This window comes from Conger conger, chromosome 4 (genome assembly GCF_963514075.1).
Source record: "Conger conger chromosome 4, fConCon1.1, whole genome shotgun sequence".
In the NCBI taxonomy this organism is placed as follows: Eukaryota; Metazoa; Chordata; class Actinopteri; order Anguilliformes; family Congridae; genus Conger; species Conger conger.
This window is the reverse complement of record NC_083763.1, coordinates 564,508-583,009: the sequence shown is the minus strand read 5'-3', so window position 1 is coordinate 583,009 and position 18,502 is coordinate 564,508. Positions and strand designations below refer to the sequence as shown.

Genomic DNA, 18,502 nt, shown 5'->3' with positions numbered 1-18,502 from the left:
TACATAGTTTGTTCATTCTTTCACTCTTTCACTCTCCAGTCACACACCTCAGAAATAAGGAGTCCAAGCACATCCCAGGTATACAGTGCAGGGAATGAAATTATCCCAGGTATACAGTGCAGGGAATGAAATTATCCCAGGTATACAGTGCAGGGAATGAAATTATCCCAGGTATACAGTGCAGGGAATGAAATTATCCCAGGTATACAGTGCAGGGAATTAAATTATCCCAGGTATATAGTGCAGGGAATGAAATTATCCCAGGTATACAGTGCAGGGAATTAAATTATCCCAGGTATACAGTGCAGGGAATTAAATTACCGGGATTCTAAATAAATTAACACAATGGACAAATGACAATGTATGAACAAATGTTTGTGAGAGTCAGTGAGAAATTCAGTCGATGAGTGCTTAGATTAAGAATACAGATTGTGGTTAATTCAAAGAAATTAAGATGACTCTGGGAAAACCAGTAGATAGAACTAATGCCACACTAATAGAATGAGCTTTTGCAAAGGAATTGGAGAAATTGGTGGCACATCCACACAGTTCCAGGCATTGATCACAATGTGTGGAATAGTTTGCCAGCACATGTAGTGGAAGCAGAAACACTGGGGGTTTTCAAGAGCAGGCTGGATACGGTGTTAGATTTTATTTAGCTGATAGGCAATTTAGGTGGTAGGTACACTTAGGGGCAGGAAAAGGTGAGCATTGCTGGGCTGAAGGCCTGTTCTCACCATTACCTTGTTATGTTATGTTATGTTATGTTATGTTATGTTATGGTATGGTATGGTATGGTATGTTATGTTATGTTATGTTATGTTATGTTATGTTATGTTATGTTATGTTATGGTCAACACGATTTCTCTAACATGGGGTTTTTCAACGGATTCTAGCTAACTTTCGGGTGCTGAATCCAAATCTGGCATTAGCCTATCACATCAGGTTTCTGAACAGCCACACTCACGACTCACAAGTCTTCACAGCTGCAAATCACAAAAAACATAAACAAAGACATAAAACATTTGTACAATTCTTTTAAGGCCCTGAATGAAGAGGTTTTGGTGAGAATAAACAGAATTTGCTATTTTATCCCCACCAAGACTGCAGACTGTATGGTAAAATTTTACTGTATGGTAAAATCCATGAATATGGAGCATACAGATAGCACAAAAACTTAATTTGATAGAGCAAATCCGAGCTCAGCTGAAAATTTGACAAAACCAGTTTCCAAAATCCATGCAAGAAAGAAATACATTTTTTTGTGGAGTGTGTGCTGTTTGATTCTGTAAGGTCTTACTCACCATGGAGGTAAAACTCTGTCACCTTTTCATCATTGAGCTTCTGCTGCAGAACTCGACAGGTGAATGTGCTGCTGCCTTCTCTCTTTATGACGACACGTGTTCTTATGACAATGAGGCCCAGGCTGTCCCTGAGTATCTCGGGTTTCTCAGTGGTGAGATTGTGACCCTCACTGTCCTGCCAGATGAGGTCAGGCTGAGGATACCAGCCTTTAGATTCACACAGCAGGCCAACCTCCCCTTCTTCATCTGCTTCCCTGAAGATCACTGGCTCAGTTCCTACAGCTGCAGAAATAGGATGTAAGTAACAGCTTATATCATCTAATAGTCTCTGCATTCATCTACATTTGCCATCATATGTTTATCCATTTCCAAAATATCCTTCAATATAATTTTTGATAAAGTAAAACAGTCTTTTTAAAAAACAAACATTTTTAAAAGTCAAGAAAGTTTATAATGACTTTTCTGTAGCATACTAGCATACCAGACAAAGCATCAAACGCATGTCCGAGTCGATCCTCAAGTCTCTGGGCTAGAGTCTGAGTCAAGCCTCAAGTCTCTGGGCTAGAGTCTGAGTCAAGCCTCAAGTCTCTGGGCTAGAGTCCGAGTCAAGCCTCAAGTCTCTGGGCTAGAGTCTGAGTCAAGCCTCAAGTCTCTGGGCTAGAGTCTGAGTCAAGCCTCAAGTCTCTGGGCTAGAGTCTGAGTCAAGCCTCAAGTCTCTGGGCTAGAGTCTGAGTCAAGCCTCAAGTCTCTGGGCTAGAGTCTGAGTCAAGCCTCAAGTCTCTGGGCTAGAGTCTGAGTCAAGCCTCAAGTCTCTGGGCTAGAGTCTGAGTCAAGCCTCAAGTCTCTGGGCTAGAGTCTGAGTCAAGCCTCAAGTCTCTGGGCTAGAGTCTGAGTCAAGCCTCATGTCTCTGGGCTAGAGTCTGAGTCAAGCCTCAAGTCTCTGGGCTAGAGTCCGAGTCAAGCCTCAAGTCTCTGGGCTAGAGTCTGAGTCAAGCCTCAAGTCTCTGGGCTAGAGTCTGAGTCAAGCCTCAAGTCTCCAGAATGCTGTAGCCTAAACAGTAAATGAATCACGATTGCTATGCTAGTTGAAGATATAGAAACCAGAAATTTAGATTTTGTATATGGCATCACATGTCTGATAGCTGAAGAAACAGTATTATCAGGGGCACACACAAAAAAGAAAGTTATGTCATTTATTCATATATCAATGAACTACCACACCTGAGCCAACATTTTGGCAAAGCCTTCCTCAAGATGGCTGGTGAGGTGGTTCACTGATATATCCATAAATAAGATAAAATAAATAACCATTCTACACCGTGTGACTCACGTGACATAATGTAAACATTACATGGGCCTGTAATTTAAGGTGAGGATCAATAACAAACTAGGGGCCTGTTACATGGACACAGATTAAGCTCAATCCTTGACTAAATGCAGCTTTGTATGGAGAATCTCTCATTTAATTTAGCCTAGGACTAGGCTTAATCTGCATCTGCGACTTAATAATGATTATAACTTTATTTGTAAATGTGGAATTAGAGTGTTGAAAATACTTGCGGTTTCTTAAGATACTCTTACTTTTTTTATTTTTAAATGAAAGGTAAGTGTTAATCATTCAAGAAAATGAGTTCTAGATATTTTTTTGCAAGAAATCGGGAGCTATGATTTTGTGCCTACATTATGCTATCAGAAAACCTAGCTAGAATCCTATAGAATGCCATTAACCAATGCATAGTGCAATTATAAATCATTTCTAAACCGTGTGCAACTACAGCACATGCCAAACTTGGGTTCTACAGCTTTTAATGCCGATGTCTATTAGAAACTAAAATACATACAGCCCATATTTGTATGACACTGGAATAAGAGTCAATGTCCACGACATAACGTCACATTCAAAATCACTCTGTCCTGCTTGCATATCGAGCCCCACTCCTTATATCAGTCCTCATTCAGTTCACCTGTTTCATCAGTTAGTCTATTTAAACCTGTCCTGTTCAGTTCCTTGTTGCGAGTTCATCTTTCTGTGTTTCTGTTCCCGACCCTGGTTCTACCCTGGTTCTAGCTTCCCCGTACCTGTTCCGTTCCGGATACTTTGTTCATGACCCCTGCCTGCTCTTTGGACACTGTCTTTGGATTACGATTTCTGTACCTCTGCCCCGTTTAGACTGACCACCCGGTTTTTTCACTGTTGCCTGCCTGTTTGGATTACGCTCTGTCTGCCCCTTCATTGCCATTTCACTGCTTCCCTGAGTCTGTGTCTGTGTTTTAACCAAGGATTATTTTGAATATAAATCATTGAAAAATAATGATTGGTTGTGAAATTGTTCATGACTCTTATTTTGAGTTATTTTTGATGAGTCCGAGTCGAGTCTGGAGTCTGTGTGTGTGCGACTTGAGTGTGAGTCCCCATCTCTGTAACATACAGTGTGAAGGGAGCATCTCTGAACCTCAAAACCCCAAAAAGGTACTGACCTCTTACTTCCAGTGAAACCATGATGCGGTAATTATTGTCAGACTTGGACTGAATGTAACATGAATACTGCCCCTCATCAGAGACCTGGACCCTGCCCAGCCTCAGAGACGTATTGCCCTTCCTCAGTTCCTCAGGGAAGAGTGTGGTCCTTCCGCTGTACGATGGGTTCTGGTGCTCATTCCTGCTCTCTCCCAGAAGGTAGAGATGCACCAGTGGGTCTCTGTTCTGTGGTCTGAACCACTCTATGTGCATATCCTCTGCACTTATGTTGGGTTTGAGGTGAGTGGGAAGGACAACATCTTCACCAACTACAGCAATGACAGGACCAGCTGGACCCAGAAGCTGGAACATCTCTGCAGAGAAAGAGCACACACTAAGACTACTGCTGGACCAGCTACAGACCAACACTGCAGCCCTGCACCAGCTACAGACCAACACTGCAGCCCTGCTCCAGCTACAGACTGACACTACAGTCCTGACCAGCTACAGACCAACACTGCAGTCCTGCACCAGCTACAGACCAACACTGCAGTCCTGCACTACTCAAATCCAGGTCCTGCATTTTGTCCAAATAGAAAAACTGTAAGGGGCGAATACTTTCTCACAGCACTATACCTCAGGCAACTGACTGTAAGTCTTCTCCAAATCCAGAAGGCTCACGGCCATGTTCACTGGGGGGTGCTGGTGGGATATGTTAATCTAAGTGTGTAAACAAAGCAAGCAGAAATTAAAGGGTCATCTACAGTGTGCTTATAGCTGGAATTTAAACCTCAGGTTTAATCCTCTAGAACACAGTACTCCATAACAACTGGAACTGCTCATCCTTATTTCACAGTTTGTAGTCACTGTAGTTCACATTTGCGGAGCTGGTCCAGTTGTAATGCAGTTAATTCCATGCAATGTTACTGATGTATGATGTACACTGTGTCATATTGCAGTGAGCATATTCTGTACCTGATCTGGAGGTCTGGTGGAGGATCAGGAGAATCAAATACGGGCACATTGACCAATCAGCCTTCATCTCTGGAAGAGACACAAACCCATGTGTAAATCACTGTGTAAATCACTGTGTAAATTATAGAGCCACATAGTGATCAGGGTGAGGGGAAAAAGCTTTTCTTCACACTTGGTTAATATTATGACCTGTGATTTTGGTTTGGTGATATGAGCTAATACAACCAAACAGCCCCACAGTGGTGGAATGACCTTCCTGTGAAGGTCAGAACAGCAGAGTCGTTGACCTCCTTCAAATGCAGAGTGAAGACTCACCTGTCCATGCTGCACCTTTCCCTCCTTACCTCACTGTAATAATTATCCATGTATGCTGTGTGTATGCTGTTTGTAATGATCACACCTGTATTTCATTATGTTACTATTCTTAGTGTTCTACGCTTAGTGTTCTATGCTTAGTGTTCTATGCTTAGTGTTCTACTCTTAGTGTTCTACGCTTAGTGTTCTACACTTAGTGGTCTATTCTTAGTGTTCTATGCTTGGTGGTCTACTCTTAGTTGCCAAAAGTTTGGTATTGCTGCTTGTTGGTCAGTTGATCTTAATTTTTCTACAAGGGTTAAAGTTTTATCGATGTTATCACTCTTGGAACAGTACTTCCCTCTAGGGTCTTCAGTGTACGTGTCCCTGGTTCTGATTGGCACTTTATTGTATGTCGTAATGTTGATTATGGTTGGAATGGTTGAGTGGAAACAGTGTCGGATGAAATGAAGCACTAAGGAGGTTCACATATTCGTTCTGTAACCCACATAGGATATGCTGTCAGGGTTAACAAAATGAATGTCAAATCACATGATGCCACAAGGGGCGCACATGCGCAAATCAGTCGTGAGAGATTCCTTTAAGGGAGTAGCAAAGAAGAGCTCCAGACCATCTGGCGAAAACAAATAAAAAAGTAGAAAAGATAATTGTTCAATTCTTACCAGGAATTGTAGAAAAGTGCGTTTTTGTTCAAACTAAAGTACTGCATCGTACTGCTGTTTTTTTTTTTACCGTGCTCTTTCTTCCGAGTGTCCGTTGTCTGAACCGGCACATTAACCTCCCACTAGTTACAATGAGTGGGATATTATCAGTGAACCATGTTAAGTGTTTCGATCACATACTATTACAAAAAACAATCGGAGTGATGTGAGAGTATTGTTTACATATTATATTTTGATCTTTTTTTGTTACTTGTGTTTTGGCAACAACAACAAAAAAAAGAGTCATTTAGTTAAGTTAATGCGTTTTGAATGTGTTTTACCGAAGCACTAATGGAGTAAAAAAAATAACGCATTCATTTCATGTTGCTAAAAAGTAATAATTTATAGTTCATATGTTTAAGATAAATTAAGATATTGAGAAAAGATATATACCATATATTCAAAAGAAATAGAAATGATTGAAACTGATTATATCTTTTCTGTACTGCTACGTGCAGATTAGTGTTTGATCCTGGATTTAGTTTTGTTCCATACCAGACTGAGTTTGATGGCGAGCCTGTCCCAGTGAGTGACTTTTCACAGGACGAAGGTTTGGAGGCGGTGTGGCCAGCTGTTTTGGGCTTCATTCTGTGGAGTGATTGAGCTGATTCCCATCAGGATTTCAGATAAGGAACACTTAGAAGTGTTTTGTTCTACTACCCGAGTAGTTTGAATCACTAATCTTTTTAAAAAGAAAACAAAGATCATTTTTTTTTTTTTTCTATTTTTTTTAAACAAAAGAGCTCGATTTTATTTAGGGTATTTTCAAATAAATTCTGTGAATGTTATGTTGCAGAGATTGTGCAATAAATCTGCCAGCTGTTATTGTTTTCCAAAAGCAACATCTCCTTCTGAGTCTTCTCCATTTTACTGCTCAGAACCTTTAGGTCTCTGATGTATAGCTATCCTTTTCAATTCAGTTAGAGGTGCTACAATTCACTTAATTTGTTTTACTAAATGGTGAGATTTAGTTTCCAGGTGTCCATCCTTTCACCAAATCAGTGCCTATTGATTCACCTCAGACCTCGTTTGGCACATTACGTTACATTATTGGCATTTAGCAGACGCTCTTATCCAGAGCGACTTACAGTTGATTAGACTAAGCAGGAGACAATCCTCCCCTGGAGCAATGCAGGGTTAAGGGCCCTTGATCAAGATTAGAACCACCGACCTTGCGTGTCCCAGTCATTTACCCTAACCACTATGCTACAGGCCGCCCCAAACATACATTGTGTTGTGTGTAAATCTTCAATGTCTAAACCATTATGTTTGCCGGTTTAATTCTTTGAGGAGGTATTATTTAGGAACTCCCCTATGATTCATATTTCTCCTTACAGAAATACAGCTGAGCCTCATTACTGCTACAGAATGCCCCCCAGGCACATCCACTCCCAGTCAGACACACAGCAGATAAACCACAGCCATGTGCTCTGAGAGCAGTGCTCCCATGAGAACCAGCTCTTCCAGCTCCCAGACTGTTCCCTCAGCCCTCAGTGATGTAGGTTCAGCTTAGTTTTCATTTACACTTTGCTCCATGTTCTACTTTAATCATGTGATTGAGAAGGCTAGGACTAAACTGAATCAATGGTTACAAAGAGATCTTTCTTTGAAAGGCAGAGTGTTACTTACTAAAGCAGAGGGACTCTCCAGACTCTCCTATACTTCTTTATCTCTTCACCTTGACAACAGGATTTGTAAGGATATTGACCGAATGCTTTTTAACTTTGTCTGGAAGAACCATACTCATTATATAAGGAAATCAGTAGTCATGAATACCTATGAAAATGGTAGCCTTAATTTCTTAGATTTCTGTACTTCGAACCATACTTTTAAAATAAACTGGGCTAAGCATTTTTTGAAAAACCCCACTTCAATTTGGAATTTTATTCCTAATGATATTTTCTCTAGCATTGGTGGCCTTAAGTTTTTGTTATTATGTAATTACAATCCCGGAAAAATTCCAGCAAAATTGTCTGCTTTCCATAGACAAATGTTATTGGCTTGGTCAATGGTTTACAAACACAACTTTTCCCCACACCGATATTATATTTGGAACAACAGAGACATTTTGTATAAATACAGATCTTTATTTTTGAAAAATTGGTTAGATAATCGCATCATTTTGGTAAATCAATTGATCAACTCTCAGGGATGTCTATTATCATATCAGGAGTTTTTTAATTTATATTTGATTCCTATATCCCAGAAGGAGTACGCAATTGTTTTTGGTGCCAAACCTGAGGGTTCATTAATGTTTTTGTAAGTATTTGCTTACAAATAAAATTAGAGAGGTATCATTTAAAATTATACGTAAGTATTACCCAGCCAATCATTATCTGAGGAAACTAAAGAAAGATATTGATGTCAGCTGCTCTTTTTGTGATACAAGCCCTGAAACGTTGGTCCACTTATTTTGGCACTGTCACCATGTGAAGTTGTTCTGGAAAGATCTTTGTAGATTTGTGATAGATCATGTTCATAGTGACTTTTCTTTATTTTGGAAAAAACATTTTGTTTGGTTTTACTGTATATGATAGATCTAAGGACAAGGAATTTCACCTGATGAATTTGATTATTTTATTGGCCAAATTTCATATCCATAAATGCAAATTTATGAAAAAAAAGCCCCTTTTTTTTAGTTTTTATCAAAGAATGTGAAAATTTTACTAGTTTAATTAAACATTATTTTAATAAGAAAGCTGCCAAAACTATTAATGTCTGTACTTACTTTAAGTTATTTGTAGATTGAATTTATTGTATTGATGCCTTTTGTATAACACCCCTCCCCCCCTGGTATTTCTTGTTTTTCTTTGTTTTTTGTTGGCTCAGTGATTGTTCTGTATACATTGTATTTGTATACTTATTATTTTGTATGTTTGTATTGTCTGCATAATAAATAAAAAATAAAAAATAAATAAAAACTTGCTCCATGTTCTTTTATTGTTTTTATTGATATCCAATGGCTTTTCCAGACCTGCCAACCGTTACGCATTTTGCGTAGCAGATACGCATTTAGACACCAAACTACACTGCTACGATTTGTCACTTCAAAATTTGAGTTAAACTGTCTGTACATTCGCGCACTAGGCAACTCGTCTATGGGTGTAACCGCATTGGGCAGCAACCTGTTGGGAAAAGAAGACTTCGACCAATCATAGCGCTAGTTTTAAACTCTTCAAATAGGCTACAAGCGGAGAGCAGGGGAGCCGTCAAAACGAAAGTAACGAAATTGTTTTTCATCCCTCTCAGTCCATCTAAATACTGTGACTGGTTTTACAAGGGAACACCGTTTCAAAGGTAAATGGGCAGCGTATGGGAATTGTGAATTGCGTCCATTATAATAAGCCTGCCAACTTCTGGAAAATAAAGCAAGGACAGCCGTCCAAACGTGATAGCTCAAACCCAATGTTCCGCCTTATCTGAAGGAAATATTTGTCCCAGCTTGTTTCGATATTTGACCCAGACCTATATCAAAACAATATTGCATAGCCTAAAGTGAAAAATTATGGTAGCCTACTGACGTTTCCATCCACTCAACCGATAGGCTACTGTGCGTTAAGACCTTCCAAACTACACGTGCATGTGAGATTCTTATGAGCAGCGTACGAAGTGTTTTCACGCAAGTGCGTGTGGTAGCCTAATAAGAAAAACACGAGGATGATGATGATGTGTTCGTGTATGTGTGTGCCTTGCAGTTAATAATACACATGACGTCAGATGAGGATACTGACAGAGAGAGAGGGAAGCAAATCTAAAAAGAAGCGAGTCTATGCCCCTCATAGACTCAAGTCATGCGTTTTGCACCGTGTGCAATTATGATTTTGACGTTAGCCATCAAGGAGCTACAGGTAATAATATAAGTTTAAGTTCTGTTTAAGGGATTTTCAGTTTCCTTATGCCAAATGTCTTGGTGAAAACATTGGAACATTTGAAGTGTATCAAAGCACAGAAAACATATATATTTAAATATATTGCCTTTTCATTAAAAGAGTTCTTGTTTTCTTCATAGTCTACTTGTATGTTGAATAACTAGATATGGTGGTGAGTGGGATCTATGTCCTGAGTAATAAGTTGTGATGAGTGAGCATGTGAACTCAATCAATCCTGATCAGCCAATGTGCCTGACCTCACGCCGCGCCGTTTTCAGGCCTGCAACACCATAACTGGATATAATAGTGTATACCCTTCGATGGGGGCAGGGACTGCAGAACAGTGTTTATGGGTCTGATTTGAAGCCCAAAGTTTTGAATCTTTTAATCATTTTAGCAACAACATTTCCAAGTTTGAGTACCACTTCTCCAAGCGACCGCTGTTTGCCTAAAAACTCGCCCGATCGTGACAGTCCTCATCAGGAGACATCACTACTGTTAAACAGGAATCTACACCCAGTGCTAGTTACTCAAAATGGCCGCCAGATTACTGAAGCACATGCATTAAAACGGCAATTATATTATTTTTCAACCTGATCACCTCAGAACATATATAGGTAACAGTAAAACTAAACAAATATGCAGCCTCCTTACCTGTCGTAGATAATCTTTGTCGATTCTTAAAGGTACACATTAGGCACACATTATGAAGAGGAAAATACACTCACTGAGTATGTTACGGAGACGTGTGCACCAGCTTGTTCATGCAAATATTTCATGCAAATATTCAAACTGCCACAAGATTTTTTCTCATGCAGCTCCAGTACAGTTTGTTTTTACTGAAGAAATAATTTTTTTTTTACCTAACCTTACTTACCACCCTAACGCTAATGGCAGCCCAAACCCTAATTCTAATGGTTGGTGGCAGACAAGGTAGTTTGAGTATCTCAGAAACTGTTGATCTGGGATTTTCACGCACACAAGTCTCCAGAGTTTGCAGAGAATGGTGCAAAAAGAAAAAAACATCCAGTGTACATGAACAGCAGTTACATAAGTTTCACCACATGCAGTACTATGTAAGTCCAGTTACCCTGTAGGGGGTTTTGGAAGAACAATTAAATGAAAATGGAAAGATTTGCTTGAAGAATGCTGAGACCATGACCTCACACAGACACACACACGCACGCACATGCGCACACACACACATGCACACACTCACACACACACACACACACACATGCATACACACTCACACACACTCACACATGTGCACACACACTCACACACACATGCACACACACATGTGCACACGCACAAACTCACACATTACATTACATTACATTATTGCCATTTGGCAGACGCTCTTATCCAGAGCGACGTGCATACCCATAACCAGGGATAAGCGCACTGAAAGACCCTAGAGGGAGGTACAATTTCAACTGCTACCCGTACAACAAAGATAAGGACCAGGGCCTATCTTTTTTTTCTTTTTCTTTTCAACAAACAAATAAACAAACAAACAACAAAGCAAAAGTGACCAAACTTAACTATCCAAATACTGCTTACCAGCCAACTAAAACTACCGAAACACAAAGTAAATCACAAAGACAACTATTAAGGTTCACAGGGAGGTAGGGAGGGATGGGGAGAGGTGCTGCTTGAAGAGGTGTGTCTTCAGTTTGCGCTTGAAGGTGGGGAGAGATTCTACAGTTCTGACCTCAACGGAGAGTTCGTTCCACCACCGTGGAGCCAGAACAGACAGTAGTCGTGAGCGTGAGGTGGAAGTTCGGAGAGGGGGAGGTGCCAAGCGGCCTGTGGAGGCTGAACGAAGAGGTCTGGCAGGAGTGTAGGGTCTGATGATTTTTTGAAGGTAAACTGGGGAAGACCCCTTAACTGCTTGGAAGGCTAGCACCAATGTTTTGAATTTGATGTGAGCCATGACAGGCAGCCAGTGGAGGGAAGTAAGCAGGGGGGTGACGTGTGAGTATTTTGGAAGGTTGAAGACCAGACAAGCTGCTGCATTCTGGATAAGTTGGAGGGGTCTGATGGCGGACGCTGGGAAGCCAGCCAAGAGGGAATTGCAGTAGTCCAGGTGGGATAGAACCATCGCTTGGACCAGGAGCTGGGTCGAGTAGGGGGTGAGAACATGCACACAATCACACACACACACGCACACACAAACACACACGCACATGCACACACAAACACACACACACACACGCACACACACATGCATAAAGAAATACTGAGGTCATGATGGGCCTGCATATACGGTTGAGGCTTCCATTATATTAAATTTGGTGGTTTTTGAAGGGTTAGGGTGTTAACTACAGATAAATATTAACCGCACAGAGAAGTTGCAGGTAGAGCACCTGGCAGTATTTGAATGGCATTAATAGCTTGCTAAAATACATCCTAATGGGCCCTATGGCGGCTCATTCATGACATTGCACAACGACACAGATAAGTCTATTCTGACTGACACAATAGTTGGGACTGGGGGCTTATTCAGTAACAGGTGATACAGGGGTGTTCTGTTGAAGGGAATGCATGTTTAGCTGAACAGGTGAGTGTTGGGTGGGGGGCTGCACTTGATTGGCAGTATACATCATCTGTTGGTGTTATGTTTCGGATGTTTCGGCTTATTTTTATACTGCTGATGTGTGCGTGTTGAAATGAGAAGCATAATAATTGAGTTTGTAATACAGCTGGGCTGTTCTGGTTCTCATGGGCTGTTCTGGTTCTCCAGTGGAAAGCAGACTTCATTCAGAGACATGGTGGACTGGACTTACTACTCTGCAGAGGTACAGGGGGAGGGAAAGGCTAAAAAAAAAAAAAAAAAATCAAATAGGCCCTGGTCCTTATCGTTGTTGTACAGGTAGCAGTTGAAATTGTACTTCCCTCTAGTGCACCTATCCCTGGTTATGGATATGCACTTTGTTGTACGTCGCTCTGGATAAGAGCGTCTGCCAAATGCCATTAATGTAATGTAATGTAAAAACCCGCGTATCAAATGGCTTTCTCCGGAGTACAATTCCTCAAATGGGACGGAAACTCGACGCCTTTCCTTTCACATGCAGTTCCACGGCCACAGGACCACACTCAAAATACCACACGTAATACAAATGCTTAGTTATAATAATGTAATAATTCATCCTTAAATTCCTTAAATGCTTGTATCAGTGTCTGTCCGTTGGCAAGACTGTTTGTCAAAGGCAACACATTGCCTGCATTCTGCACTCCATCAGATGGAGGTGCACCCTGCTCCACTGTACTCCTAGCACTGGCATATTTCACATTTCTTGTTCTAGTTTCAGTAAATACATTCATGTCATTCCTACAGGGCTATTCAAAGACTATAAGTGAAATTGTAACCATAGCATAGATGTAGTCCTCTACTATAGACAAACTTCCATCTTTCTCTATATACAGTGAAGTCAAATATTTGGTGAAAGCAAAAAAAGGCATATTTTGATTCTTTTTCTTTTTTTTTTCATTTAGAAGAACCACTTATCTAGAGCAACCAAAATATTATTTAAATGTACAACCTAGTTATACAAGTGGAAAATTTCACTGGATAAAATTCAAGATAGGTGCCTTACTGAAGGTTAGAGTCACATTGACCTAGCTGGGAATTGGACACAGAACCATAACATTACAGGGTCATCTGCCTAAGAGTTATACAGCACTATACTACACCATTATACAATACCATATGCCCTAACCATTATACAGCACTATACTACACCATTATACAATACCATACGCCCTAACCATTATACTACACTATACTACACCATTATACAATACCATACGCCCTAACCATTATACAACACTATACTACACCATTATACAATACCATACGCCCTAACCATTATACGACACCATTATACAATACCATACGCCCTAACCATTATACTACACTATGCTACACCTTTATAAATACCATATGCCCTAACCATTATACTACACTATACTACACCTTTATAAATACCATATGCCCTAACCATTATACTACACTATACTACACCATTATACAATACCATACACCCTAACCATTATACTACACTATGCTACACCTTTATAAATACCATATGCCCTAACCATTATACTACACTAAACTATACCATTATACAACACCAGACTCCCAAACCATCATACGTACTGCACTATACTGCCAGCAGATGGCAACCTGTTTCCCTTCCTTTTGTCTTTCTCACAGAATTCTAGAGACTACCACCTCAAGTGTGAAATACATCCCATTGCTGGAGGTCCCAAACCACGCCCACTAGAATGCCAGGCCTTCACTTCCTGTTACACAGAATGATTCCAGTATTCATACAAAGTTGTTGTTGTGATAGCTTACTGAATTACTGAATTGGGGTGGCCTGTAGCATAGTGGTTAAGGTAACGCAACGTGGCACACGCAAGGTCGGTGGTTCTAATCCCAGTGTAGCTACAATTAGATCCACACAGCCGTTGGGCCCTTGAGCAAGGCCCTCAACCCTGCATTGCTCCAGGGGAGGATTGTCTCCTGCTTAGTCTAATCAACTGTATGTTGCTCTGGATAAGAGTGTCTGCCAAATGCCAATAATGTAATGAATTGCACTTACTTACTTAATTTAATTCTTTAAATTAACTAATTATGTCTAACTATGAACTATTTTTTATGTTTTTGTTTTTTTTGTCTGTTCTTATGTAAAGCACATTACATTGCCTCTGTGTATGAAATGTGCTATACAAATAAACTTGCCTTGCCTACTGAAAACCACTGCTGCTCCACTGTAGAAGTGAGGTTTAAAGGAAACTATAATTTATAAATGATGAACTGCACTCACGCGGGACAGAATTATGGCTCGTGAGACTGGTTTGTGTGCACGCGATCCCCACCTGTCACCAGCGTGATGGTCATATTTAATCAGCGCTTGTACCCTTCTGCTGGTGCGCTGTGACTGGTCAGTTATGAGCATAGCCCTGATCTGATTGGCCGGCTGGAGCCCTGGGACACATGACCAGGGGGAGATTTAGCAGCTGTTAGCAGCGGAGCATGTCCGGGTGTGTTTCTGCCACAGACACGGATTCATTCAGGATTTCAGTCTTATTCATGCAGCTGCAGCGTTTTCAATCGGTATTCCTTCACTTCCTGGACTGCTTCCCTTTCCCCACCTCCTGTGCAGCAGTAGACTTATTAGATGTGATCGTTTCGGTCAAAACAACGTCGGATACGCAACGTCGGCTAACGTTAGTTGAAAACTTCGTTTAAAAGGTGAACACCCGCATTATTAGCTTCGGCTAACTTATCCCGGTCGTTCACCTCCGGAAATTACAACCAGGAGGCAAGTTGATGCACTTTACGATCAGAAGATGGTGCTAGTATTCACGTTAAGCAAATACAATGGGATAGCAGGCTAAGTTAGCTAACGTTATGTACGTTAACTAGGCTTTCTATTTGCTAGCGAGTCTAAGCTAACCTTTATAAGTGAAAAGAGACCGCTCAAAAAGACATTTATATCGCCAGTCTAATTTACGTCCTCTTGAAATCATTCAGCTATGCGGATAACATCCATCATGGTAAACTTAGGTAACGTTAACGGAGACTATGAAAAGGAACTGTTGGGGTCATGCATGTGTTCAGAGCATATCTACAGTCCATGGGTTTGGGTTTTGGCACAAATAAACATCCCCATCCCCTCGTGTTATATTGTTGCTGAAAAACTGAGATCATACAGTAATGTGCAAAGGTTTTAGGCAAGTGTGAAAAAAGGAATAGCTTGCAATGCTTTCAAAAATAGAAATGTTAATAGTTTATAGAAAAATCTAAATCAAATCAATATTTGGTGTGACCACACTTAGCCAACAAACCAGCATCAATTATTCTAGGTACACTTGCACAAAGGGATTTTGTAGGCATATAGTCAGGTGTGTGATTAACCAATTATACCAAACAGGAGCTAATGATCATCAATTTAATATGTAGGTTGAAACACCATCATTAACTGAAACGGCTGTGTAGGAGGGTTAAAACTGGGTGAGGAACAGTCAAACTCATGCTTCCAAGATGAAGTTGCTGAAGACAGTTTAATGTCAGAAGTCATATATCCTGGCAAGACTGAGCACAGCAACAAGACAGAAGGCAGTTCATCAGCAAGGTCTCTCCCAGGCAGAAATTTCAAGGCAGTCAGGGGTTTCCAGATGCGCTGTCCAAGCCCTGATGAAGAAGCACAAAGAAACGGGCAGCGTTGAGGACTGTACTTAGTGCAGCAGATGAAAGACACATCATGCTTACTTCCCTTCACAATTAGAAGATATCCAGCATTGCCATCAGCTCAGAATTGGCAGAAACCAGTGGGACCTAGGTACACCCATCTACTGTGCAGAGAAGTCTGGTCAGAAGAATTGTGGCCAAAAAGCCATACCTCCGACGTGGAAACAAGGCCAAGTGACTCAACGATGCACAAAAACACAGGAACTGGGGTGCAGAAAAATGGCAGCAGGTTTTTCTGGACTAATGGGTGAAAATGTGAAATTTGCCTGTAGCATAAGGCAGTATGTTTGCCGAAGGGCTGGGGAGTGGTACAAGAATAAGTGTCTGCAGGCAACAGTGAAGCATGGTGGAGGTTCCTTGCAAGTTTGGGGCTGCATTTCTGCAAATGGAGTTGGGGATTTGGTCAGAATTGATGGTCTCCTCAGTGCTGAGAAGTACAGACAGATACTTATCCATCATGCAATACCGTCAGGGAGGCATCTGAGTGGCCCCAAATTTATTCTGCAGCAGGACAACGACCCCAAACATACAGCCAATGTCATTAAGAACTATCTTCAGCATAAAGAAGAACAAGGAGTCCTGGAAGTGATGGTATGGCCCCCACAGAGCCTGTCACTTTGGCAGTGCACAATGGTCGCTCTTGCAACATTATAACAGTAGAGATGATGATTTACTGTTTGGTCCCTTTCTAAAATGATGAGGAGCTCAATATGGCAGAAGTAGCGTGTCACTGCTACACGGTGTGGAGACGGTGTGATGGAGGACAGAAAACAGGAATGAGCGAGCAGACGGGTGATTGGCAGCCCAGTGACAGTCCGTTTCAGTCACAGGATGCATATAGATACAGACGGGAGACAGAGGACAGATAAACCTGAGGCTATCAGTGGAGAAACATACTGAATGCAGATGCTTCCATACAGGTGTAATGCCTGATACAATTTAGCAATTAACATCCCATCAGTCAGTGTGTGCATGTTAAAACCCCACACACACTGTACCAAACTTTATTTAGAAATGAGACTGAGACTGAGAGTACATTACATTTTATTCTGCAGAAGCTTTTATTCAAAGTAAAAAACAAAACACTGTAAAACAGTGCATATCAAGGTCATATAAAACAGTGCATATCAAGGTCATATAAAACAGTGCATATCAAGCTCATATAAAACAGTGCATATCACACTCATATAAAACACTGCATATCAAGCTCATATAAAACAGTGCATATCACACTCATATAAAACAGTGCATATCAAGGTCATATAAAACAGTGCATATCAAGGTCATATAAAACAGTGCATATCAAGGTCATTTAAAACAGTGCATATCAAGCTCATATAAAACAGTGCATATCAAGCTCATATAAAACAGTGCATATCAAGGTCATATAAAACACTGCATATCAAGGTCATATAAAACACTGCATATCAAGGTCATATAAAACAGTGCATATCAAGGTCATATAAAACACTGCATATCAAACTCACACACACCATACTGGCACCAACTGGCTCACCAGGAGCAACTGGGGGTTGGGTGTCTCGCTCACTTTGTCTCACCTAGGGGGGGATCGAACCGGCAACCCTCCAACTCTTACTTCCTGAGCCAATGCCACCCCCATTATAAATATCTACAGATATTTACAGATTATTATTTAAACCTGCCACACTATATACAGTACTGTACAGAAGTCTCATTCAGCCTCGATTTCTTCAATATGAAGTTGGTCTTAGGTATTTATTTTTGTTACAATAGACCAGTATGCACCAGGATATTTAAATAACAAATGCACCCCCCAATGAGTTCACAAGACTTCCATTTTCATTAAAATGTTTTACTTGTGAATGCTTATGATTATCTGATTATATAAGTGCACCTACATTTAATTAAATATAAGTGTCCATACACATGTTTATACAGTTTATAGCACATAGGCTGTTTGGTGTATACCACACCTGCATGAAGACCTGATGCTGTCACCTTCAACAAGGGGGAAGCTGTTTAATTCTTCTGTATTACACATCTAGCATTTCATTTCAATGTTCTCCCATATCATATCTTTTCAAATCTATATATTTCCGCTTCTTCCTCTGTGTGTCTCATTTCATATCCCTGGAGGATGATGGCTGTGGAAGAAAACAACAAGAACATTACATGCTGGACTAAATTATTTAAACAGACTCAATTCAATAATTTCCACATTCTCCCAGTGAAATGTACGATCACCTGCATGTACACAATCATTATCAAATTCTGGACAAACACAGAAATTGCTTGTATAGATTGCTGATAAGTGAAGTAGGGTGGGTTTTCATTCTGCAGAGGATGATATTGTGATTCTCCATCAGCTTACAGAAGTAAGTGTTGTAAAAGTGCTGTTTCAGAGTCAGTTGTGTGTAAAAGTGCTGTTTCAGAGTCAGTTGTGTGTAAAAGTGCTGTTTCAGAGTCAGTTGTGTGTAAAAGTGCTGTTTCAGAGTCAGTTGTGTGTAAAAGGTCTGATTAAATACTAGATCACTGGCCTCATGATCAAAGTACAGGACTGTTCCTTTGAGCAGTTTTTCTCAATTCCCTATTCTACAGACAGACGCACACACACATATATACACAAACACACA

General features: G+C 40.6%; 1 protein-coding gene across 1 annotated transcript in view; it reads right to left on the bottom strand.

Moving 5' to 3' along the window:
• Positions 1–963: 963 nt before the first annotated feature.
• LOC133125949 (butyrophilin subfamily 1 member A1-like) overlaps positions 964–18,502 on the bottom strand; it is a 28,631-nt gene continuing 11,092 nt past the window's right edge. Inside the window, exons 3-6 of the mRNA XM_061237697.1 lie at positions 4,738–4,806; positions 3,783–4,136; positions 1,305–1,586; positions 964–986 (exon numbers count right to left, since the gene is read on the bottom strand). Of these exons, the coding sequence (XP_061093681.1) occupies positions 964–986; positions 1,305–1,586; positions 3,783–4,136; positions 4,738–4,804 (726 nt within the window). The 5' untranslated portion in view covers positions 4,805–4,806. The remainder of the gene's footprint in view (positions 987–1,304; positions 1,587–3,782; positions 4,137–4,737; positions 4,807–18,502) is intronic.